The 26,477-nt window shown below is 35.0% G+C and overlaps 1 protein-coding gene across 10 annotated transcripts in view; it reads left to right on the forward strand.

Moving 5' to 3' along the window:
• CNKSR2 (connector enhancer of kinase suppressor of Ras 2) overlaps positions 1-26,477 on the forward strand; it is a 258,842-nt gene that overhangs the window by 220,785 nt on the left and 11,580 nt on the right. Inside the window, exon 21 of one of the 10 annotated variants that reach the window (XM_028482781.2) lies at positions 26,268-26,301. The exons of 8 other annotated variants lie outside the window; for them this stretch is intronic. In XM_028482781.2, the coding sequence (XP_028338582.1) occupies positions 26,268-26,287 (20 nt within the window). In that variant the 3' untranslated portion in view covers positions 26,288-26,301. Of the gene's footprint in view, positions 1-15,366; positions 15,385-26,267; positions 26,302-26,477 lie in introns of those variants that run through there. One more of the 10 variants, XM_028482782.2, reaches the window with a different exon arrangement.

The raw sequence follows: 26,477 nt of genomic DNA on the forward strand, positions 1-26,477 counted from the left end.
GCAGCACTTTTTACTGTTTTATTTATTGTCTAGATAAATTATGTTCAAGCACGAAGAATTTGGAAGAGCATAATCATCAATAATATCTTAAATTATAGGTCAGGTCTAAAGGGCATAGATGGAAAAGATATACAAGCAATGTGAATAAAAAGACATGCACCAAAAAGTCAGAGAAAGAATAGTAGAGAACCTTAAATATGTCACTTTTGTGAAGTTTAAGGGCACCATTCTTGGCTGGTTATGTAACAAGTATATATTTTAAAAAAACGGAAAAATCTGGAAAGCAGTAAACAAATATTCTCTTAATACTGTATTGTCTGATTTTGAAGAAAGATTGTTAGGGAGACAGAAAACACTAAAGACTGGATATAAAGTAGAATGTAGCTATAATTTCAATATTGGTTACAGGTTGGATTTTTAATCACACCTCCCTCACTTTTTGGCTTAAATAATGAGGAAAAGCTAATTATCTAACTTGCTGAAAGTTTAGAGGTGGGGTTGTTCTGGAGTAAATGTCACGGCTCTGCAGTGTCAAGACTCAGTTAACTTTTCTGTAATGCCGGCAGCTCTGAGCATCACTTCTCATAAGATAGCATCCAAAAGAGCCAAAGACCAGGCCCTATTCTTAGTCCTTTTTGTAAAATCAAAACTTCCTGGATCCTTCTGGCAGACTTGGCCCTAGATTTCATTGGCCAAGGCTGCATCATATGCCCCTGCCTAAACAGCAAGGGGAATGGAATGATTATGAGGTTAGACTCACCTTGATTTGTTATTAAGATCATGAAGAAAAGGAGTATACCAGACTGCCTGTCATTACTATCTACATGAGTCTCTGTACTATTATGTATGTTATATCCTCAAATATATTTGTTCCAGTAATGTTTCACTCTTTCAGTGTGTATATGCAAACACACACCCCAGAGCACATCATTTAAAAGTCTTGGCCCTAACGAAATGTTAGATAACAAAAGGGAGGTATATATTATATAACCCTGAAAATATAGCAAGTTAGATATAATTATTGTTGCCCTTTGAAATGAATAAGCATGTTTTCCTATAAATACTAAGTGATCAGAGGTTAGAATACAGTCTCTGGAGACATTCCTCAGTTCACATCCTTGCTTTGTCACTCTACCACTTCCAAGTGGTATGACTGATCAAATTATTTAACACCTCTAGACCTCAATTGCTTTGTTGTTAAATGATGTGGTAACAGTACCTACCTTTTGAGGTTGTATGAGGATCAAATGAGGTAATGCCAGAAAGCACTTAAGTTTCCGTTTCTGACACACTGAAAGTCTATCCAATAAATGTTTTATAATTATGTAATTTATGTAGATTTCATACAGATTTGGATTTAAGCAAAAAGGGCAATTACAATACTTAATTAGTGAATTAGTCCTGGCAAACCTCACTAAATAACATTTACCTGACTACATGACCTAACTTTGTTCAGTTCCAGCTACTGAGTTGAACCATATAAATTGATATTTTTGTAGCTCAAAATGATGAAATATCAGCAATTTTGTATATTTCAACACAATATATTAGCTGTGCTCTAGGAGCTAAAATAGAAATGTCCCTCATTTCACATTATTATCACTCACTCTTCCTTTCCTTTTTGACTTTGGACATTTGGGAACTCAAAAGAAACTTTGTATTCCAAATAGTAATAACCTTCTCATATATATTTACTGAAATATGTATTTATAGACCTTGCCATTCAGGTTCAGATATTTTCCCCTTGGAGAGTTCTACCCTAACAACCTGGTCTGACCTAGATGCCCCTTCTCCCGCCCTACCCCACCACTATTCATCCTTGAGTATGTTGCCCTGTTTTATAATCTTCACAGCTTTACAATGTGTGTATAATATCAAATATTGTTTGCTGATTTATTTTCCATTTCCACTCACCAGAGTATAAGTTTCTTAAGAACAGGGATTTTATTCCTGTCTTGTATACCCAGTGCCTAAAACATTATATGGCCCATAGTAGGCCAGGCACTATTGGATGAATGAGTCAGTGAGTGAATGAATAGTAGCTAAACCCTTTTATCACTTATTCTTTTCCATTTTATTATATAGTAGTTAAAGCTAAAGTTATTTGTTATTCATTTTGTGACATAAAGTCAAAACATGGCAAAATTCTTTATTTGGGGTATTTTGTAAAGGGAAGGACAGGACTGCATGTGTTCAGCATATCCTCTTCATGCTGGGTGCCACAGAGCTGGGATACTAATAACTAGAATCACTGCTCTTTGTATTATGGCTCATTTATAGTCACTTTCTCTATGCTGAAACCATTCTCTTACTGTTTTATTCCCATTTCAAAGTTGAAGGCCACAGAATATGCCATGTGAGATAAGCAATTCATTGTTAGAAACTGGATCTTCCAGCACCCCTAGGCAGTTGATTTTCCTACTAAAATCTGCTGCCTATCGAAGGAAGTCTGGCTCCCTCAGAAGTAACTCATCACCTAGCTTCATCCTGATTCATTTGTAAAACGTGTTGAAATTGCAACTTGTACTTTAACGAATAACCAATAGCCCGCATCAGCCAGGAAAATATTCTCAGAAGTTTTATAATAAGTAATGAATCCAGATTCAATTGGCAAAAGAATGAATTCTAGATGCTACAGAGTCATACCAGCAGAAGATGTGGACAGATAAGAGGTAAAGCTCACATAAAAGGATGACAGCCCCTCACCAGTATAGGTAAGACAAGTTATGATTTACAGTTTGTTTTACCAAGAAAGATGATTAGATTCAGCCATACTGCTACTTGTTACTGTTTTCACACATCAGAAAGGCAAACCACTTCCTTCAGATCAGTGGTAGCATATAGTCAGTTTCTCAGCAGTTTGTTCTAGCTCATTTTATGAGAACCTGTTCTAAGTTTAGACTCCTTTTACCTTGCTCACCCTTGCCAGAGAAAGCTGAAGGTCACAAATGCCTCCTTTTTTCTCCTCTGCATATGAAGTCTACCGCCTGTGGTTACTAACTACTGGAAGATAGTAGGTGAAAACATAATAGGAATGCACCATAAAACATGCCTTGGAAGTTTTTTAACTTCCCTACATGTTTTTCTTTTATTGTTTAATTGAAAAGTAGTAACTTACTTGTTGCTAAATAAACAAATTAATTAATTAAAAAACAGTGATGAAAGTGAAAAGCAACCCTCCTTCTTATTCTCCAGAGGTAACTTCTGTTAAAAGTTAAAGCTTTAAAAGTTCTTGTATGAATTTGTTTTTCTCATATGTCTTTTTCCTGTAACTCAATGTGAGTAGCGAGGTGAGGTATGGTTTAGTTGGTTTCAAGTTAGTGTATTTCCTCAGAAATTTTTTTAACATCTTTATTGGAATATAGTTGCTTTACATTGTTGTGTTCGTTTCTGCTGTATAACATTTTTTGATGTGACCTTAGTTTATAATACAAGCAGCAGTCTTGTGAGATAATTTACATACCACCTCAGAACCCAGCCCCAATCCCAGCATATATCACTCTAGAAAATGCAGCAGTTACCTGTTGACTATTTCAAAAACGATGGAAGGAGAAATGTGAGAAGGAAGAAAAGACAATGGCTGTATATGCACGCTTACATCCTGCACACACACACTCATAGTCATGTGTCAGAAGCTTCTTGCCTACCTGCCTAATGCCTTAGTGCTCTATGACTTTTGCCCACCCTCCTTTATGCGGGTCTTCCAGTAATGTCAACTTATCCCAAAGCTCTGTGATGAAAACAGCTAAGCCAGAGCCAACTAGCTCAAAAACAGCAAGTCTAGGCTTCAAAAGCCAGAATGTAGAACTCAGAGATGGGCTTCAGAACCACTGTGTCCGGTGGTCAGAGTTTTTTCACATGTGACTTTGGCTTTAAACCTTTTACTAAACCATCTCCCTTACTTCTTTTTTCCAGCGTTCTCACTAGTTCCATTCTTCTGGCCTCCCAGACTTTGTTATGTTTAGCCATAGGCACCTTAGACCTAATATTTGGTCTTAATGGCCCAATCTATTACACTCTGAAATTTTTCCTTTAATGCGAAAATATTCTCATTAATATAACATCCAATAAGGGAAAAGTACCTATTACTGTGTATTTTAAATGCAAAAGTGACAGTTGGTCATTAAAAATAGTTTAAATATTTAAACCTCATCTTTGAGAACTTCTAGAAGGTTCTTGTCTCAGGTATGTACTGTGACAATTTCATATATACTTGTTTCTATTACAAACACAGAGTATACCAATAAAATCAGCTTTCTAGGCTATTTCACAGAAACTGTAGAGTACTTGAAAATGAGAGTGACAGTTATTAAACTCATGGATTCATTTCACAGCTATAAATTCTTTAACATTCTTAGTCATGGATTCCCTAATATTTCAGTATCTACATTTAGCCTATTAAAATGTAAACTAAACCTCCATTTTCTACTTTTAGTTTGCTGTTATCAATATATACTCTAATTAGTTCTAAGCATGGATTTATTCATTCATTCAAGAGACATTTACTGTTTATTTACTACGTGCCAGGTACTATGCTAAGAGTATATCTAGCTCTTCCATAAGTCTACTTACAACAAAAATTTGTAAATAATCTTTGAAAAATAAGAAAAATCTTTCTGATAACATAAAACAGAGCAAATAATTCAAAGTATGCAGCCTCTGTGTTACGTTGTGCCAATAATTTCCCCTAATAACCAATTGATAATATTATAAAAATGATTCTTTGAGAGATAGCACAAGGTATTCTATGTTCACTTTAAGGTACTTATCACTTATGCAAAATTTATAAAACTGGTTAGAATCGGATGAGATCACTTTTAGAGCTACTTCTGATTCGGCTCATTCCTTAAACATTATGGTTGGGGCAGATACATCCTGGTTACTCAGATATGCTGATTAACTCAGATCAGATATCTAAAAATCCCCATTGATTTCTATAAAATTAGGAAGTATTTTCTCAATCATCAAAGAAATATCAATCTATGATCAGTATAACATTATGTATAGGCCATGATATTATAGTGATTTAATACTGTACTGACCACAAGATAAATATTTCTTTGATGATTGAGAAGATGCTTCCCAGTTTTATAGTACAACTAATATGGAATTTGATTATCAGAAAAACCTATTATTCACCAAATACAGAAAATTATACTGTACTTTGAATGTCTATTTTAGGGAAATTTGAACCTTAACATTTTAAATAGAGTTTTTCACTTTCTTCCACATTTATAATACCATATCTTCCATGATTTTGAATCTGATATATTTATTATGCTCTTTCTCTTTTGATAAATTATCTGTAGAGTTTATTGACTTAATACCCAAGATCTATTCATTTAAGACCTCTGAATTTTCTCATCCATGACTTTATTGGTTCCTTTCTCTTAATATTTTCCTTAAATTGTTGTTGTTGTTGCCCTGATTTTGAGTCTATTCTGTAACCTTATGAAATGGGTATTTTAAAGCAGTCATTCACTTTAGGATTCTTGGTGAGAAAAAATAGCCCATAACTTCAATACCACTAAACTTAAACTTTACTCTTTTTCCTCTAGCATCTCTGCTGTTTTCTCCTTGTTCTTTAACAATGCCAACAAACAGGGGTTTTCATGCCTTTTCTAAAAAGAACAGGGAGGAGGGACAGCTTGGAATCAGTGTGGCTGCAATATGACTCACTGCCAACTCTGACAGTAAGCCCCACCCCTCACTTTGTATTCTATTGTCTTATACCGTATGTGGTTGCTGGGCAGCCATCTCTTGATTTTAGCATCCTGGCTTCTAAGACTCATGATAATCTTTTATTAACCTAATTAGGATTGTGCCTCAGCACTGGAGGTAGGAAAGATGTTTACCATTTCAAAAATAATTCTGTACAAATGTTGAATATCTTTGCTGAATCATTAAGTGAAAAGTTAGCCTTAACTTTGAAATCTTCCTTAAATGTATAACACCTTTTTTTGTTTGTTTGTGTTACTGTGAGTAGTGTCTCTCTGGTAAATGCTATAAAACCCATTTTAAATGCTTTATATTAAGGTAAAGAATTCATTTAATACTAGATAAATTGTTTTTTATTGGAGTAAGCATATAACATGTGCCACACTATGTGTAAATATCATAATACTTAGCTATCGCACCATAGAAATTAAGAGTTTAAAATAATCCGTCCTCCCACCCAATACGGAAATACCTTTTACTCACTTGAAGAATTGTTATTGAGACTCTGCTTGAATGTTTTAGGGACTTAGAGCTTAGTGCCCCCAAAGACAGGGCATTCCATGTTGGACAGCTGTAGTTTAAAAGGTGTTCCTTGTAGTAATATAAAAGCTGACATAAATTTTCTACTCGGTTGTCAATCTTGACATTGAAAATTGGAAAAATGCAGAGCAAGGATTTGAAAGGCTGACATGTGGAACAGGGATGAGATAGTCTTTGAAAGTTCCAGAGGACGTAATGGGTACAGGGAGGCTGATTTTAGATTGATATGAGGGAGAACATTCCAATGGTTGCATTTACCCATGACTGTAATAACTGCTCTTTGTCAATTTAGAAGGCTCCCCGTTACTCAGTGTTTAAGAAGGGGCTGAAAACCAGTTACCAATCAGGGCTTCCTGAGCCAGCAGGACAGTTAAACCTGATGGCTTCTTCTAACTCTAAGGTTTTTATGGTTCTCTTCAGCATAATGGCCTCACCTTTGCTCTCTTGCGTGCTCTGCACATTGTACATGTTCAAAACTATACAATGGAATTGTGTTATCAAACATAATTTATGTTGCCTCATCTCTGAGCTGAATGCATATAATCATCTTAACTTTATAACCTGTGGCATAAGTTCTAGATAACTCATGATCCTGGTTACCCACATCTGTACACCTTGTTTCTCTTTAGTGTCTCCAGGCCAAGTGTACTGGAACTGTTACAGTGATCTAGACAACATATTTTTGTGGGCATGATTACCTTAGTTTTAACCTACTCACTGTTGATTCATATAATGCTTTTATAGTTACCAATATGTTACCAAGTTGTAACTTAGCATCCCACACTTATTTATTTTTTAACCTAAATGCAACTATTTATATTTCTTTCTGTTAAAGTTTTAACTTCTCATCTTTTCACCCAGCAATATTCAATCCTGTTAAGAAAGTTTGGACTCTCAGTTTTATTATCCATGATACTAATCATTCCTCCTGTTGTTGAATAACCCTCCAAAGTTCTAAGTATCCTTTCTATGTTTTTAACTGCTTCACTGAATAAGGAAAGAACATTTGTAACAAAACATTTTAAAGAAGAAAGGAGCAAGGACAGAGCTGTGAACCATTCAATCTGAAATTTTACATACGTTAATTTCATTCAGTCATTCAACATCCTTATCTGGATCCAGCTGATAGTAATATCACTAAGTCCACTTTACAGCACTTTATTCATAAAGATATTATGCAAAATTTCATCATATGCAAAGCATACTGCCCTTGGCTTTCCGCTTGTCTCCCAACCTAGAGATACTGTCCAGGAAAAATAGCCAGTTTAAAATGCTTCATTTTTATTGAATCCATGTTGGGCCTTCAAACGAAATTTTAAAATGAAACTCCTCCCAATAATAATCTATTCTAAAACTTTACTATGTATTTATATCAGGTTTATCATTGTGTTCTCTGAAGAACCGATGCAGGGTTTTGTTTGGATAGGAGAATTCTCTCTTTAAACAATAAGTCTCAAGGCATTCTGACTGGTGGCCCTGAGATAATTTCCAAAAAGTTCATTCAGTTCCTAAGATTATTCTACTAGTTCAGAGACCACAAAATGGGTCTTTTGATAAGATAGTCCCTTATCTCAAGAAGCATGTCTTTTAAATTTCCTAGTGTAAAGACTTTTCTCCTTGCAGGAAACACCTAAAATATCATTGAAGTCATATACTTCCACTTTCCTTTGTCATTCGTTTTTCTTTAAAAAAAAAAAAAAATTTTTAAGCTCTGTCTTCAGCTTTTTCACAGTCTTCAGCTGAACATTTACCTTCCTGGCACTCTTCTTACAAGCAATTGATATTATTTTCCACTCGTTCATTTATAGTAGCCTCTTCCATCTTTTATAGAAATCCTCCTTAAAGCTTTTTCTAAGGAATATCCTTGTAACTGTCTTGACTGGAGCTGCATCTCCTTTCCTTCTCTCATTGGGACAGTTTATGTTTGTATTACTAGAATTGCATTTTTTAAAACTACCGATCATTCAACATTTATATTTGCCTGTCTAAAGTTTTAAAATCATATTTCTTATCATCTAGGGTCCATATCCGACTGTGTGTTTTCTCTCCTCACCACTAGAAAAAACAAAAACAATTAAGCTTCTTCTAGTCCCCTTCATGTCTAGAGTACCACTTAGTTCTTCCCTGTTGTTCAGTGTTAGATTCCAAATAGATTTTACTCATTTCTTTAGATTTTTGAGACATGAAATGACCAGGGCTTTAATGCACTCAGCAATTACAAGTGTTAATCTCGTTTTTAATGAATTAAATCCTATAGTTAGTAAACTGGTGACAAGCAAAAAATATTGGAGCTCAGGTTATATTTTTTCATATATTGTTTCATATTGTTTCATATATTGTTCATATATTGTTATATTGTTTCATATTTTTTTCCTCTTCAGAAGGTTTCATAGAAGCTGATCACCAGTTTTTTTATTCTGCAAATAATTGGAAAACCGGAGGTATAAAAATTAGGTTACTTCATTAGGACAGTTTGCAAGATTTTTAATCTTTTGCTCTTACGTCATTCAGTCAATACCAGAATGTGCCAGGATAGAGTATTAGAACCACACAGACCTTGGCCATTTATAGAATCCTAGGAAGAGTAAGTAAATTAGAATACCAGAGATTTCTAGTAACTTATTTTTTTAGCCCAGAGTCCTAACCCTGATCAGCCATATTCCTTGGTCAGCTGCAATCAGTGGTTCCTGAGAATTAGCATTTCTACACTGTAACTAACTCACATCTTCTATTAACTGTAGCTTCAAATTACAGAAACAAGCTGCATTCAAACCTCTTCGTGTTAAGCCCTTTTATATAAAATAATAATATCTTGGTAGTAAAAAACTGTACTACCAATTTCTGCTCTAAGCAGTTTATGGGGTGACACTTTCATACTTCTGTTTATTGGATAATCTTGCTATAATGTATCCAGTGCTAGATATGTGCTGCCTGTCTATAAAAGACAAGGATATTTCTTGAAGATGATCTCTTTTATTTTGATTTTTAGAGAATACATGATAAGATTTCATGTGTGGTTTAATGAAAAGTAGTGTTGAGCTGCATTGTCCATGTTCCTTGATATTTTCACACGTAGTGATATATCTCGCCTATCTGAATAATTAACACAATAATTAACGAACAAACTAGATTTCGCCCTTAAAAAATTACTTTGCTAATAGTTCACTGAACATATGTGTATTAAACAAGGTTTATAGCATATACTTCATTGTCATAGAACCAAGGCTACAAAGATACTGAATAAAACGATTTGGAGGATTTATAGCTTACAAAACACTGCATGCTGTGGGAAGAAGAAAGACACGGGTATCCAAAAATTAATTTCTGATTAATTATAATATGGAGAATAAAAAAGGGAATGGAATAACTATTCTATAATTCCAGCTAAAATTTAGCTATTCCACCTATTATTTTGAGCAGTGATCTTATTAATAACTTTCGGGCTTTTAGAGTTTAATACATACACCCCAACAATAATAATGAGATAGCCAAACTATATGAATGACTCACTGTTTAAGCATCGGTAATATTTCCACTGGTGACTTCAAATCACTCTTCAGTTTCTGAAATATATAGAGAAGTCCTATGCATTGCTGACATTCAGAACTATCTTTTTAGTATGTTGAGATGATTGACATCAAACTAGGGGCTTTCAGCTAGTTAAACTATTTTCACAAAATGCAGAGCTATTCTATTTCACACTGTATCTTAAGCTTAAAAAAGAAAAAGAAGGAAAAGGGACATAATGCAGTTTGTTTTACTTGACAGTCATCAAAAGCCTGCTCTGCAGGGGTTGGTTATCATCCCAAAGGTAAATCATAAAAGCAATAAACTGGATGTTTTTAACAGGTCATATATCTGACCAATGACTAAAAACTCAAGAACATTTTATTGTATCTGCAATTGAGTTTAGTGGAGTTTAAATGATGAGAATTGTGCCTATGAAGTTATCATTCTTATGGCTAAAGAATAAGAGCAATCTGGAATCCTGTCATAGTTTTCTATCATGACTTGTTCCATTGGTTTACAAGTTAAGTAGAATTATGATGTATTAGAATTATGATGTATTAATTTGTCTGCCTAACCAAACTTTTGTTCTGTTCATTGCTCAATCTCTAAAATCAGAGCTTGTCTTAGATTTCAGATATCTGACAAGCTTGTGTATTATACCCAGTAGCTCATAATTCAGGTGGTTATTGCCCAATTAAATGAAAGTATGAGTGATACAAGCCACTAGGTTTCAGAAAGGTAGAATACTAATTTCTGTGTTATCATTGTCTCTAATAAGATGACTGAATCTTTAGAAAAGCCGTTTAATTGATCCAGTGATACTATAATAAATCAAATCTTTTTAGTGATTGGAGAATGCTTTTTATTCATTTAATTGTAAGTGGATTAAAACAATCTCAATTCGATTTTCCAAAAAGATTATTAAAATAAAAGCATGTTATATTCTAAAAGTTTAAAAAATGGAATAAACAAATAGGTAAATCATAGAAATAGTTGGGTAAATTTTGGCTACTCTTTATCTGTGAATTTTTTAATATTTTACAGAAATATAGAGATGAATCAGTATATAATGCGGCATTTTTAACTGTTAAAACAGTAACTAGTGGTTGTGTTTTAATGGTGTCTATTTTGCCTGATCCATGTGGTATAGAAACCTAGCCATTCAAAATCTTCTTAAAGGACTAAGTTTTGGACATAGCAATAAACCCGTATCAAGTAATTTGGCTGCATCACCTTCCAACATCTCTCCCAAGTTAGCAAGGTGATAAGATTTTTTTGCAGTAGTTCCTTCTCATCAGCCTCTGTGAACAGAAGACCTTTTGAGAATGTAGTTATAGGCTACATTTATAATTAAAAGCTAGCTCATCCTGAATCTTAGTAAAATTTTGACTCACCTCATCTACTCTGAATATGAATGACATGTGAATAACTTGACAATCTAGGTCATTCAAAGAAAACACCCTTTAGCAGTGGTTAGGCTATCACTTCATGTAAGGTCTAGATCATTCTTCTTTGACATAACAGTGCCATAAATGGCATTCTTTGACCTCAGTGACCTGTCTTCCTAAGGTTTCCCCCTCTGCCACATAATTCACATCAAAGACTTGAAGTAGAGACATACATACACTAATATGTATAAAATAGATAACTAATAAGAACCTGCTGTATAAAAAATAAATAAATAAATAAATGAAAAGACGAAGTAGGTCTTCTTACTAAAATGGAAGATCAAGTGAAGTAAAGCATTTTATCCAGTTGTTTAACAGAATACTTTATTCAGTTTGCACCTCATATACTTAGATATTAAAATTATTTTAGTAACAATTCAATTTAAGTAATATTTATGGAACAACCACAATGTCCTGAGAATGCACTCTGCTAAGTGCAGGAAAAACAAAGATTTTTAAAAATCAAAGAATCAGTAAGTTTGCCATCTAATGGGAGAGAGAAGCATCCACATGTAAATGTACAGTATATTAAGTGTTTTAAAAGATGGAACATGCTAAGTTCCACGAAAGCAATTAAGAGGTCTTCGTTATTTCTACCTTGTGAAATTAGACAAGGTGTCAGAGAGGATGTGACTTTTAAGCTTAATGAAAGATTGCACCAGGAGGAAAAGAAAAAAGTGTTACATTCTATGTGGTTAAAAAATATATAGCATCAGCAAGGGCGGAAATGAAGAAAAACAAAGAACAATTTAGAGAAATACAGCATATAGTATAGATGAGTAGAGATGAGACAAAAATTATGCAAGAACTAAATTATTAAAGTCCTGGTATTCCATGCCCAGAAGTTTGGATTGTATCCCAAAAAAACATAATGGAGAGCCTTTGGAGATCTCAGTAGGAAAGTGCTGTAATCAAACGTCAGTTTCAGAAAGGTCACTGTCATGGCAGTACAGAAGATGTATTGGTGTGAGGGAATACAAGTGCTGGGGAGACCAGTTAGAAAACTATTTGAGCAGTCCAGATGAAAGCTATTATATCCCCTCTACAAATGTGGAGGCAAATAGTTATCTGTTCAAAGGAAGATCCACAGGTAGAGAGTAGAGCTTGAAGAATCTAATGGAAGCGTGGAGCACCCCAATGGGGAATTGGAAATTGAGCTAACCAAGCACTAATAAGAGGTCTGCCAAGTGGTCCTGAATAACCAAAAGTCAGAAAACCCAAATCGAGAATGGTGCCAGTCGGCATGGATAGACAATTTTTTCTAGCAATGCTCAGTGGCCAGGTAGGAATAAGAAAGCGGGAGTTGAATACTGGAAAGTGTATGGGTAGTACCGATCCAGGAGGGTGAGGAGATTGAGGGTTCTAGTCAGAGTGGTTCAGGTTGGATAAGGAAGTGAATGCAGGAGGGAGGACTGTGTTCTTGATTAGATCAAAGATTAGACACAGTGGAAGAGATAGAAGAAGAGAAAGCTGTAATCAGGGAGAGCTGTAATACTTCAGAGGTGACATGGTTCCCCATGATGACAAGCTGAAATATGTGTTTTTGGATTTGACAGTAAGAATCCAATACAGAGGGCACTTATTTCAAAATAACTCTTCAATATCCCTCTTTTATGTTTGTATCTTGAAGAAAAAAATAAATTTTGGAACACTTTGCCACGTTAGTGTGTAAAGTAAGCTGTCTGATGGTAAGAGGGAAACGCCCATTGATATGGGAAATAAGTCCCATTTGTATTAATATGGTTTAGTATATCTTTCAATTATTTGGTAAAATATATTTAATGAACGTAACTTGAATTATAAGGAAGTGAAAATTGAAGCTGTTTTAACTTGCTACCTCCATTCTAAGTAAATCTCAGTTCATCTTAGTCAAGTTTACAACATCATTAACTGGCCAGTCTTTGAATAAAATAATTTTATTTTATTTTATTTTTTGTGTGTGTGGTATGCGGGCCTCCCTCTGTTGTGGCCTCTCCCGCTGCGGAGCACAGGCTCCGGACGCGCAGGCTCATTGGCCACGGCTCACGGGCCCAGCCGCTCCGCGGCACGTGGGATCCTCCCAGACCGGGGCGCGAACCCGATTCCCCTGCATCGGCAGGCGGACGCGCAACCACTGCGCCACCAGGGAAGCCCTAAAATAATTTTAAATATGATATCAAGGACATTCTGAACAGAATGATTGGATTATATGTCCTTGTCCTTTTACTTTCACTGTTGTCTTAGGAAAACTCTTTTCATCTTTCCTGTGGACTATACAAGTCTGTTGAATGAAAGACATTTCAGTGATTTACCTTTTCTATACAGGTATGCTACATAGTCTGGACCTGAAATGCAATCTGCAAAGCTAGGCATGCCCATAAGTCTGAATCTTTCATTATTTTCTCACGTAGAGAGAAAAGGTATTTTTCAACATGGAAAAAAATACTATAATAGAGTTGCCTTCCCTAGGGTAAAGCCAATACATCTATAATATGGTGCATTTAGTTTAAATCTTGTAGGTTTATTGAATATATTAATCTATCACAAATAATAGGTAACATTTTTTAATGCATGCTAACTATTCTAAGGCATTATTCTAAGGTCCTTGCCTAATATAACCCATTTAATCTTCACAACAACCCTAAGAGGTAAATACTATTATTACCCTCATCTCCTAGATGAGGAAACTGAGTTTAAATAACATGATCCAGGACTCCTTGATAGTTAATAGCAGATCTGAGATTCAGACTAAGACATTCTGACAGCAGAGTGAATGCTCTCAACCACATACGGCCTCTCAGATCTATCATTTTAATTCAGGCTAAAATTTAGCAAAATGTTTCCTTTTTCTGTATATATATTAGACCTATATAAAAGAAACTAAAATGTTTAAGTTTTATTACAGCAAGTCAACATCACCATTAATATGCTCTTTCAAGTAAATCAAACCCTGCCCACCACTTTACCCTTTATTACTAAAAATTGTAATTAGTGTACTTGCCAATTTTAACTAATCAGTATCCAAAAATCATGTACCTCGATTTGTATAAATAGTGGAACAATTCCACCACTTGAGTCAAAACTCTTAGTATTTTAAACTTTGACATGATTCCTTTTATAGCTAGTTTGTGTCAAGATAATACTGGGATATTAAAAAAAAAGAACTAATTCCAAAGAATTAAGTCTTGAGACCAATTTGGAAAGTATTTCATGTGGTAGACAAAGTTACTTCAGTTTTTTCTTCCATGTGGTAGACAAAGTTACTTTAGTTTTTTCTTCCAAGTTCCACTTTATCCATCTTCTTTGAAACAATCCAAATCTTTCTGCCTTTTTTTTTTGGTATCAGCTAAAGGATCTTTCTGTTTATTAACTTTTTAAATTTTTTGGTGGAGGTAGGGAGTAGAGAAGCGACAGATTTAGGAGTAAAATTGGAAGATGCCACTGATCTTTCCAGTTCCTTCTCATAGGTACCAAATCTGATGTATTGTGGATTACTATGTTTTCTCTCATGATAAAACATTGCTTCCTATCACCTCTTACAAATCTGAAAAGTTGATTCATGTGCCCTGAAAGGAATTATTAAAGAATGCACCATTCATACTTTCATCTGTTTCCAACTTCTAATTTCTCATTTGTACTATGCAGTATGTAGTATGAAATGAAAATTCATTACCAAAGTGAACTCTAGTGAAATTGTCATATTTTCCACATCTTCTTTGGAGATATTGCATATAAAAGCACTTTATAAAGTGAAAAGCAAAACACAAATGTTAGTATCATAATTGATTTGCCTTCAGAATATTTATACTAAATTGAGGAAGAGTAAAAGTTGTTCAGGGCTACTTCCTAGAATTTTTTAAAATACTGATTAGATTTTATGAATTTTGTAAAAACAATGCCAGTATTAAACTCCTAAATCCTATTTAAGGAAACCAAATTCAGAACCAGTTTTAACCCATATGTTCTGGCTTTTGATTTGATGTCTTAGTAGTAAATTATGTGGGTATCTGAAACCCTCCTTTCTTAGCAGATTGCCATGGTAACTCCTGAGGTAAGGTACCATTTCACTGGAGCTTCAGGCTTTGTCAATGCTAGATACAGAAGCTGCATTTGATTTCAGCTTGTCTGTTTCTACCGGGAGCAATGTACTACAGTTCTTTCCACTTCCCAGGCTGACTTTTTCATCGCCATGGAGACCAGATCTTCCCACACAAGTAAGATATGCAACCATTCCTAGTATGGCTAAAACTGAGGCCTTGGAAACCAAGGCCTTCTATAATTAAAGTGTATTGTTTTGTTAAAGAAAAGTTCCTGCTTCTGCTTTTGCAGTATTTATTGATTTTCTATAAAGAGAAAACAGGCTTTCTAGTGCTGTGCTGAAGATTTACAATAAGGAGAAAGAAAATGTCATCATGACATTTTCCTTGGTCAAGTTCTGGTTTTGTGTGTATTCATGGTGTATACTCCACTTAGTTACTATGGAGGAATGTTTCCTTTCAAATTATGTGACGGTTTTCCTAAATAGTAGTAAACATATTTAATCTGCACTTCATGGTGGTCTTAAAATGCTGCTTTTAATTTTGGTTTTGGATTGTCTAACTTTGTTTCTAAATCCAGTATTGGAGTCTTTTAGATTAGTTCTGCACTTGGTCACAATAAAATCAGTATGAGAAAACTTATTCTAGGACCTTGATCATAACTCTACATGGATTTAACAAGAAAGGATTGGTATAATGTATCACTGTAAATCCAGTTATAGTACATCCAGATAGAGCGGCTCAACTACCTATAAAAGATCATATACACCAGTACAGCTTATTGTAATGTGTTCTCTTTTTAAATTTTATTTTATTAGAGTAATAATGTATTCTTTTATATATATAAATGAGTATCAAAAAAAGGGGCCAAAGTTCTGCAGAGTTCTTTGATGGTCACATTTGTTAAGGAGATACTAATTACACCATAGCTGCTATCATTGTTTCCTCACCTCTCCCACAAATGGCACCAGTCAAAAGAGATGGTAAGGAAGTCTTAAGTGGAACTTGAGAATTCCAAATTCACCCCTTGTTTGGCACATCCTTACAAATTCACATGTCTAGTTTGACGGTTGTTTTTTCACCTGAGAGAAGACAGCATGGTCCTTGTTTAATATAAATACACTAAATAGGAATTACAAAAAACCCTGACTTCAGTTAAATATGGAATTGTCCATAATTTTTAAAAGATATTATGAATAAACTGGCACCATAAAGTTGCTGTAAATTAATAAATTTACAAATGGAAAACAAGTTTGTTAATATAATTGGTTTTTTTGTTTTGTTCACTAGCAGGAAGTTAGCAATTCATTGCTATATTTGAATACAAATTAAGTTTTACAATATGGAGAACCTTCTGACATTTCAAACATTTGAATTTTGCAAAACGAGCTCTCACCCTAATCAAGTCCCTGTATGATTCTAGTTTTCTGTAATTACACTGGGGAGTGTGAAATTCAACATGTGATGCTAAATGTTAAACACAAATATAGCTGGAAACCTTTTGCAAGAGCTATAAAGTCATTTGTATTTTTCCATAAGAACACTGAGAGTCAGCATATATTCCAACTCTTTAGTAAAACTTACTTTCTTTAAAAGGGCAATGCTATACAATTTTGTCAGGAGTGGAAAAAATGAAACGCATATATAATAGGGTATTTTATAAAAAATATGTTCTTAGATCCCATAGTTTTCCATCCTAAATGTAAAATGAGTTTGTTGGTGCAAAATATAATAACCAATAATTTCAAGACAACTAAGACTGAGTATGAATATTCATTATTCTAACCTCTGAGTTTTTTGCTAAGATGGATGTTTGTGCTAATTTGCTTACATCCATGCTGTATTTCTAATAAACATGATTTTATAGTGGTTTTTACCAAAATAATTTTTTCTTCTTATCGTGTACACAATACATTTTAAATACCTAAAAATGTAATAATTTAAATATCACAGTATGCAGATGACTCTAACAAGGGGGATTTATGAGAATAGTCTCTGATGTAATTATTATAGATTGAAAAATAAGAGAATATGAAATATTATTGATTAACGGGAGAGGTTAGATTTATAACAGATTTGAGGTAGAGAAAAATATGAATTCTGATAAGTAACTGTTGAGATAAAATTTTAGATTATTACAAACACCTTTTGAATTTTCTTTTTACCTTTCTTGTCACTTGCTTTTCTGGGGAGGGTATTTTTGGTTGTCTTTACTGCTAAGAAATTCAGTTGTCAGAACCCCCAAAGTAGCTCCTTCTTGCCAGAGCTGTTAATGAGCAGATGATCCCAAATGTCAGGCTGGTATGCCAAGGAGGTGAGTAATAAGGCATTAACATTTAGAAGTTATCAAAGGGGGAAAATCAATATTGCAATTTTTTGTAATATTATAAGTTCAGCCAGGAGAAGTAAGCAGAAGTCTATTTCAAGCTTCTGTAATCATAAACAATGTTACAACGTGAGAGGAAGTAGTGTCTTTAACTTTTAGCGTAAGAATCACTCCTTTCATTACTCTACTCCCAACCCACACACATGCGCTCATACACCCATTGTTGTACTCTTGTTGAAAAGAATTTATTATTTCACTCATTTCTGCAGATCAGTACCTCTTTTTCCCCCTCATTTAGTCTGGTGGGATATCATGACACTGGAGCTGATACTGAATGATATATATATATTATTTTAAAGTTATCTCACCAAAATCAAGACGGCAGTACTTAGAGGATAGTATATGAATCTAGTATATGAATAAGAATAGGGTGGAACTCTATAGAGCAAAAGTTCTCAAAGATCTATGTTACTGTTAATTTGAAAAAAATATATGTAAGTATTTATTTTAGATCAGATTTTCAAGAACTAAGAAGTTATGCCCTTGACTGTCTACTTTTAGTCTACCTTAGTAGCAAGCTGGGCAGTAAATGCACAATTTGTATAGCATCAGAATTTACCGATCCTAGATCATGTTTGCTGATCAGCAACTTAGAAGAGGACATAGGACAAAGTCCTTTGTTTACTTTGAGTAGGTTCTGATGGACTCAACAGAATAAATGTATCTTTACAACTCCAACCCCCCCAGGTACAGATACCCTTACCTGTTATTCCGTCAGAATGTACAGTTTGGAGAATTCAAGTCAAGTGCAATAGGCAAATGAAATAGTTTGCGTCGTGGAAGTATAATCAGCGTTCTGAAGACATTTTTACCACCCAGTCGCATAAGTGGTTCAAGGTTCAGATGACATTGGAACTGCTTTTTAGAGTGCCTATCAGCTAGGTAAGAGAATGCCCTAATAGGGTTGGAAGGACCAAAGAGGAATCTATTGAAAGAAACAGGCAAGAAAACAACTGAAATGTAGTTGGTCCCAATTTACCTTTTCATTTTGGCAGACCAGACATAGTCATAGACGAAGTGTTGTGACACATACACATAGGATTTACATATTCATCCCATTGGCACTTCTCATCACTGAGTTACTTCACACTGATTATCATCCAGACTGAATATCGTCTATTGAATTTTCATCCTTTTAATATAACCATGTAAGGTGGTGGTAGAGGTTGAAAATTCTCATAAATTAAAAATATGCATTGTTCATCTCTACATTATTGAGAGTAAAAAAGTCTCCAGCTATGTTGCCTCTGTAGCTATTTCATTTAGAAATGAGGATTTTAAAGAGATTATTTTAAAATAAGTAATTAATCATAAAATAGGTTTGTTTTTTGTTTTTTTGTGGTACGCGGGCCTCTCACTGCTGGGGCCCCTTCCGTTGCGGAGCACAGGCTCCGGACGCGCAGGCTCAGTGGCCATGGCTCACGGGCCCAGCCGCTCCGCGGCATGTGGGATCTTCCCGGACCGGGGCACGAACCCGCGTCCCCTGCATCGGCAGGCGGATTCTCAACCACTGCGCCACCAGGGAAGCCCCATAAAATAGGTTGCAACAGCAACCCATTCTGCCAATAAGCTGCCATCTATCCACGTTGCTGAAAGTTATTTCAAAATAACTTTATCTATGAAATATATTACTTCATATTTAAATATTTTGAATATAAATATTTTAAAATATGGATGACTTAGGATGAAATGGTTTAAGGCTTGATTTAAATGTTTTATAGGGAAAGAAAGAAACCTTTCCTCTACTCTGTTAGGTTCTTTACCTGGAGCCTGTGAACTAAACTGACAAATGACAGATTAACAGGAGAAAAGGCATATAAATTTTATTGTGTTAATTTAATTTTTATGTGCACAGAGGCCTTCATAGGAAAGAAATGAAGACCCAAAGAAGCACTTAGACCTGAGTTTTATACACCATTTTAACAAAGCATGATGAATTATGGGGAACTGACAAGATAACCGGAAAAGGGGTTTGGGCTTCTAGAGCGGTAAATTTTGGAAAAGTTTATATATGGGGAAACTAACAGAAGATAACGGCTATTTTAGTAAGATTTGTTTGTGCAGACCCATCTTAATGCCAACTTCCTGTCTTCAAATGTTAAGGGTTGTTCTCCTGGTATGTAAGAGGAGAGGAGGAACACCTTCACAGTGGGAAATTTATGTCCTGCTTTAAGGCCGATAGGGGGGATGGCCAAAGCTCTTTCTATGTCTACTGCTTCTTAATTACCTTCAGCTAATCCTTAAGCCAAAATGGCATATTTTGAGGTGGCGTATTATGATCCCCTTCAGGTTTTTTTTTTGAAGTTGGTTTTGTTTTAATTTATTTTTTTATTGACATATAGTTGATGTACGATATTATATAAGTTACAGATGTACGTAGTATAGTGATTCACAATTTTTAAAGGCTATACTCCATTTATAGTTATTATAAAATATTGGCTATATTCCCTGTGTTGTACAGTATATCCTCATAGCTTATTTCTTTTATACATAGTAGTTTCTACCTCTTCATGCCTACCTCTATATTGCCCCTCGCTCCTTCCCTCTCCCCACTGGTAACCACTAGTTTGTTCTCTATATCTGTGTGTCTATTTCTTTTTTGTTATATTCGCTAGTTTGTTGTATTTTTTAGATTCCACATATAAGTGATATTATACAGTATGTCTTACTCTGTCTGACTTATTTGACTTAGCATAATGCCTCCAAGTCCATTCATGTTGCTACAAATGAAAATTTTTATTCTTTTCTATGACTGAGTAGTATTCCATTGTATGTATATATACCACATCTTCTTATCCATTCATATGTTGATGGACACTTAGATTGCTTCCATATCTTGGCAATTGTAGATAATGCTGCTATGAGCATTGGGGTGCATGAATCTTTTCGAATTAGTGTTTTTGGTTTTATTCGGATATATACCCAGGAGTGGAATTGCTGGGTCACATAGTAGTTCTAATTTTAGTTTTTTGAGAAACCTCCATACTGTTTTCCACAGTGGCTGTTTCAATTTACATTCCCACCAAGTGTACGAGGGTTCCCTTTTCTGCACATCCTCACCAACATTTGTTATTTGTGTTCTTTTTGATGATAGCCATTCTGTCAGGTGTGTGAGGTGATATTTTATTGTGGTATTGATTCGTATTTCCCTGATGCTTAGCAGCGTTGAGCATCTTTTCATGTGCCTGTTGGCCATCTGCATGTCCTCTTTGGAGAAATGTCTATTCAGGTCTTTTGCCCATTTTTTAATCGGGTTGCTTGTCTTTTTGATGTTGAGTTATATGAGCTGTTTATGTATTTTGGATATTAACCCCTTATTGGGTTATATCATTTGCAAATATTTTCTACCATTCAGTAGGTTGTCTTTTCATTTTGTCATTGGTTTCCTTTGCTATGCAAATAAATGATTTTAAGTTTAATTAGGTCCCATTTTTTATTTTTGCTTCTGTTTCATTTGCTTTAGGAGACTGATCAAAAAAAAAATTGCCATGATTTATGTCCAAGAGTGTTCTGCCTGTTTTGTTCTAGAAGTTTTATGGTTTCCAGTCTTACATTTAGGTCTCTAATCGTTTTGAGTTTATTTTTGTATATGGTGTTCTAATTTCATTAGAAATGTTCTAATTTCATTCTTTTACATGTAGCTGTCCAGTTTTCCCAGCACCACTTATTGACGAGACTATCTTTTCTCCATTGTATGTTCTTGCCTCCTTTGTCGTAGATAATTGACCATAAGTGCATGGGTTTATTTCTGGGCTCTCTATTCTGCTCCAGTCCTCTTCAGTTTTAAAGTCTATTGTAAGCATGAAAACTCAGCTGTTTTATATCACATATATATGTATATACACACATACATTCATATTTTAATGATCTTCTTTAAATTTGCCCTAAAGTTCAAATATAATTTATTTTCTGTGTATTCCAAATATACTATGAATTTAAATTAACATATCCATGTAATATATATCATTAATGTAATTATATGTAGTATAATTACATATAATATACATTGTTAGGGTAATGGTATAATTACATTACAGTCGTATAATAGAATCTGTATATATGTATGTGTGTGTATATATATATATATATATATATATATATACTAATAAAGTAGAGCTTTATTTTACTGATAATCTGTATAAACTATAAAATTATAAGACAGAAATGGGGAAGGTACAACTATACCGTGAACTCATTGAGGTCAGACTGTCATCTTTGCATATTTATCCCTAACATTTGATATAGTATATATACCCATAGGCACCCATTAAATCCTTATTGAACCATGCATGTCTATAAAAATGAATTCCTCCCATTTTCTGTTTTAAAATCTGAAAGATGACATTTGGGATGACAATATAATCTGGCAGAATTCCATAGTACATTTTTCTGATATATCTATAGATGCTTCATTGAAAATAAACTCAGGGTAAATTGAATTAACATATTAAGTACTTCTGTGACTATTAAATATAAAAGACCTTTTCAATTTTTGCTAATATATAAGCTTCAGTTAACGGGTATTTTAGGTGTACCTTTATTTCAGATAGTGGTTTTAATGCAGGCAGAAAAAGCCAGAGTGTGTGGTATACTCATAAGTCCTAAGTGCTCTCTAAGGTCATAATATAGCGGTAAGTAGTTTAAGATGAGATACTACTTTCATAAGGAAATACTCTGTCTCCCGTGAATCATACACAGAGAATGGAATTGTTATTTGGCAATTTAGAGGAACATTCTATCTGGAAACAGTATTTCCTTATCTGTTTTGCCTGTAGCTAGGTTCACCAAATATTTTTATTTTACCTGGAATTTCTAATTAAATATCTCCATAAGTGTTATAAGTATAATCACAAACCATATTACTTTTTGCTATTTATTTTGAAAAAGAATACTTTGTTATTCATAAAAGACTTTCTAATTCCTTCCCCTATGGTATTAAAAATAAGCAAACAAATTTTTTTAAATCTGATATTCTGTCTATTTGAACTCCACCTTTACAAGAAAATAGGCCCTCAAAATTTGGACAGCTACCACTCAAGCCACAATTAAGTCTCTCTCTTGGTCCGAACATTCTGAACCTAGGTTTCAGCCCACTTTTTCCAAGACTTTCACTGAGAAAAGTAATTATCACTGACGGTTAACTCCTGGTGTTAGATATTCCTGTTTTACAAAAAGAAAAACTTAAATCTGAACACATACATTTAGAAGAAGGGGGAGATCCAGATAATTGTGATAAATTAGATTTTTTTCAAAAGCACACAAAACAGTTCTACTCTCCCAGGAGCTCCACGTGTGTTACTGTTGATAGGCTTGCATGTCTGCCTTGTTATCTGCAAGCAGCTTAAGACCAGTTGTCAGTGGCTTTGCCCTTAAATTTGCCCTCAAGCTCACTGATAATGGAAGTGGAGTATATGGATCCAGTTTTCTCTTAGAACTCAGAAGTAGGAATCTTTGAAAATGCTGTTCTGGCTTAAGCACTTCTTATTTCCATTTTCATCTATTTTCTTCTATTTCATTCATTAAGGAAAACTTTTTTTTTTTTTTTTTTTTGCGGTACGTGGGCCTCTCACTGTTGTGACCTCTCCCGTTGCGGGGCACAGGCTCCGGACGCACAGGCTCAGCGCCATGGCTCATGGGCCCAGCCGCTCCGCGGCATGTGGGATCTTCCCGGACCGGGGCACGAACCCGTGTCCCCTGCATCGGCAGGCGGACTCTCCACCACTGCGCCACCAGGAAAGCATTTTTTTTTTTACCTATTTTGTATTCAAACTTAATCATTCTCTTGCAAATGTTTGTGCCTCCATCCTTACCCTATAATCTAATCATCAGGATTTGATTGAAGGATCATCAGCTCTTCCTAGCAGGTACACTATTAGAAGCCTGATTACCTTTCTAAAACTTATGTTTCTAGAATTTCTATTTCTGCTTATTATTTGAGTGGAAAGAGTTTTAAATTCATAAAACAAAAAGGGAAAGAAACATTCTTCTCAACATATCCTACATAGATTCAGTCCGTAAAGAGCTTGCATGAGAAGTGGATCAACACTGGAAGAAGTCATCCTATACGTGACTCAACATGGCATTACATCTGGGTGCACCATTCAGATCTCGAGGGGTTTAGTAACAGGGAAACAGGATCTTTTTCTTTCTATCTGGCCTGGTGGCCTCACAATTGGGGGTTTCAGTGATGAATGGAAGCTCAATAAATATTTAAGTAATATGCCAAACAGAAACATTACTGATTTTCTTGGGGTAGCATAGATATGTTGCTGTTGTTTCAAAATGTACTTGGTTAAAAACTTGGTAAATAGTGAGGTATATTTTAATAGCAGGAAGTAGGAAATATTTTTTATAGTCAGGATATTGACCAAAAGAAAACAAAACAATCAAGAGCCATATAATTTAATTTTTAGAGTCTTTAAGAAACATGCAGTTTCCACTGATCCTTTAAAAAAAACAGGCATAAAATTAGTCTGTCACTATAATAAGTAATTTTAACTGGTTTGAATGTTTTGACTATTTGAGTAGGGATAAATGAAGTTGTCAGCTACAAAGGAGAAGAGTAGAAATAGGGAGAGAGAGAATGCCCAATGAAAACACAAAGGGAGAGAAAAGGAGAGTGTTGAGAACCAGAAAGGAACTTGCAAAAATTTAAAGACACATAAATATAAGATTCACAGAAGTCAGAGATAGGCTTTCATCAAACAGTATCTTTATGAAGTGGGTTTTTGTGTTTTAGAGATTTCATGTAGATTAGCCATACACCAGTCCATCATATCTGACCCTCCTGGCCTGCCCATGCTGTTCCTACTTGGGATTCAGAATGCACACACCAAGACATAGAGTTGATTCAACGGGCTTGAGTCTGGAAGTATCTGTATATTTGTTCTGTTTGCCTCAAAAATAAAGAGGAACTATTTAATGCTACCTAAAAGTGTAGCTTGAAAGAATTTATTCAAGCAGTTTACCACGGCCTCTTTCATTTTGCTGTATTCTCAGTAGACATGGATATTTCCATCAGATTCCTCAGCAAAGACCTTGAAATCATTTGAGTTACATAATACAGTGTTATACCGGTGACGAGACTAAAAATAAAGCCCTACGTGACTTGCCCAACTACAAAGGCTTCTGACTTACAAACTACTTATATGTGTAATACAAAAAATTGGCATCACTCCACTCAGCCCTCACAATGTGACTGGCCTTTATAAAGCAGGAGGTCTCAAACTGCAGTGGGCACAAGAATCACCTGGGTTGCTTGCTTAAAATGGAGATTCCTGAGTTCCACACCCAGAAATCCTGATTGAGTAGATTAAGTGTAGGGCCCAGGAATCTGTATTTAACAAGCCAGCCTCTGCCTCTGTGATTTGGTAGCCAGTGGTCCTGACCACTGCTAGTTGAAGAGACACCTTGCTGAAGAGAATTATCTTCTCTTATGTTAGTACATACAGCCCAGGAAATAGCTGTAGTCACTTTGAAATAGCATTCCACCCCCCAGCATCCTGCACTTTGGCAAGGCCTCAACTGAGGAGGTGTTTCCAGTCTCTTGAAGTAGAATTTACCAATCCTACACAGTGTCTTTAAATGTAACTAAATGTGACTTAGTTACCAAGGCTCTAGTTCAGGTTTAGTATGGGTTAAGTGCACTAGAAATTAAACCATTCGTGTGACATTGTTTCTGAGGGGGGAATGTTTGAATTGCATAGATAAATTAGAAACAGCTTAAATATAGGAATGACCTTGTGCCCAGCATTAGTTTGCCTCTGATTTTGCAGTTTGAAGTTCGATAACCTTATGAAACAAAGTAGTAAAATCCAGAGCTAGCGTTCCAGTATTATAATTTTCTAAAAAATGAGGTGTTATCTTTTGTTTCATTTGACCTACCTATGAATATTGCTTAGTTCCCAGCCCCTTTTCTGCAAAAGAAGGTTATGATATGATAAACAAAAATTAGTTCTGCTGATTTCTGGACCAAGCTGCATCCTATTTTCTAAATAACTGTGCTATGGGCAGCACACTCCCTTCCCATTTTCTGAGGGAGCTAGTAATGAACAACATGCTGTCTCTGTTCCCTCTCCCATTTTGTTCCGTCTTCTTGATATAACTCGAAAGGTACTACAGGATGTAGCAGATAAAGATTTGCCCTAGGCTAGAAAGTAAAAATATCACTGATTTGTGCCTGGTGACAATATTTGCATTCCTCAAAATCCAAAATAAAATGAACTAAAAGAGACTAGTTTGTTTTAGCCCAATTGTTCTTAGTGTCCCAGGTCATTCGGAAATTTTATTCTCCTCTGGTTTCTTAATTCCTTGGAATGTGGCTTGTGCGCAGGTGTCAAGTCACCCTTTCATCACGTTGACCCTGTGAAGCTTTTCACTTCTCTTCACTTTGTGTTGGTCAGCATTCGGCCGCTTCCTTGGAGCCACACTAGCTGGGCTTTTCTATCTCACCAGTTAGCACCTGGTAGCATGTAAATCAGGGTAGTTAGATAGAAGGTAGACCAGAAAACTTTTCCTCATACTTCTTGATTGGATGAATTTGAGGAGACATCTTGTATAGAACTACAGTTTCATTTTCTTGAAAGACTGATCATTTTACATGTGTGTGGAGAATACTATTAACATAAACTTTTCTGATTAAAATTACAGATATGCATATACAGGTATAGAGGCAGGAAAAGAGGTATCTGCACTGTGTATTATTTTGTATACCTAAGATTGGCGTTTCCAGATAACCAAGCTTAAAACAAAAAGTGTCCTATTTTTGGCCAAGTAGACTTGCATGCCAACAGAAAGACATTATGGTATTAAAACCATATGCAATTCTAGCCATATTTTTCTCTTTTCTCTTCATGGGTA

Source organism: Physeter macrocephalus, chromosome 21, assembly GCF_002837175.3.
Source record: "Physeter macrocephalus isolate SW-GA chromosome 21, ASM283717v5, whole genome shotgun sequence".
NCBI classification, from domain to species: Eukaryota; Metazoa; Chordata; class Mammalia; order Artiodactyla; family Physeteridae; genus Physeter; species Physeter macrocephalus.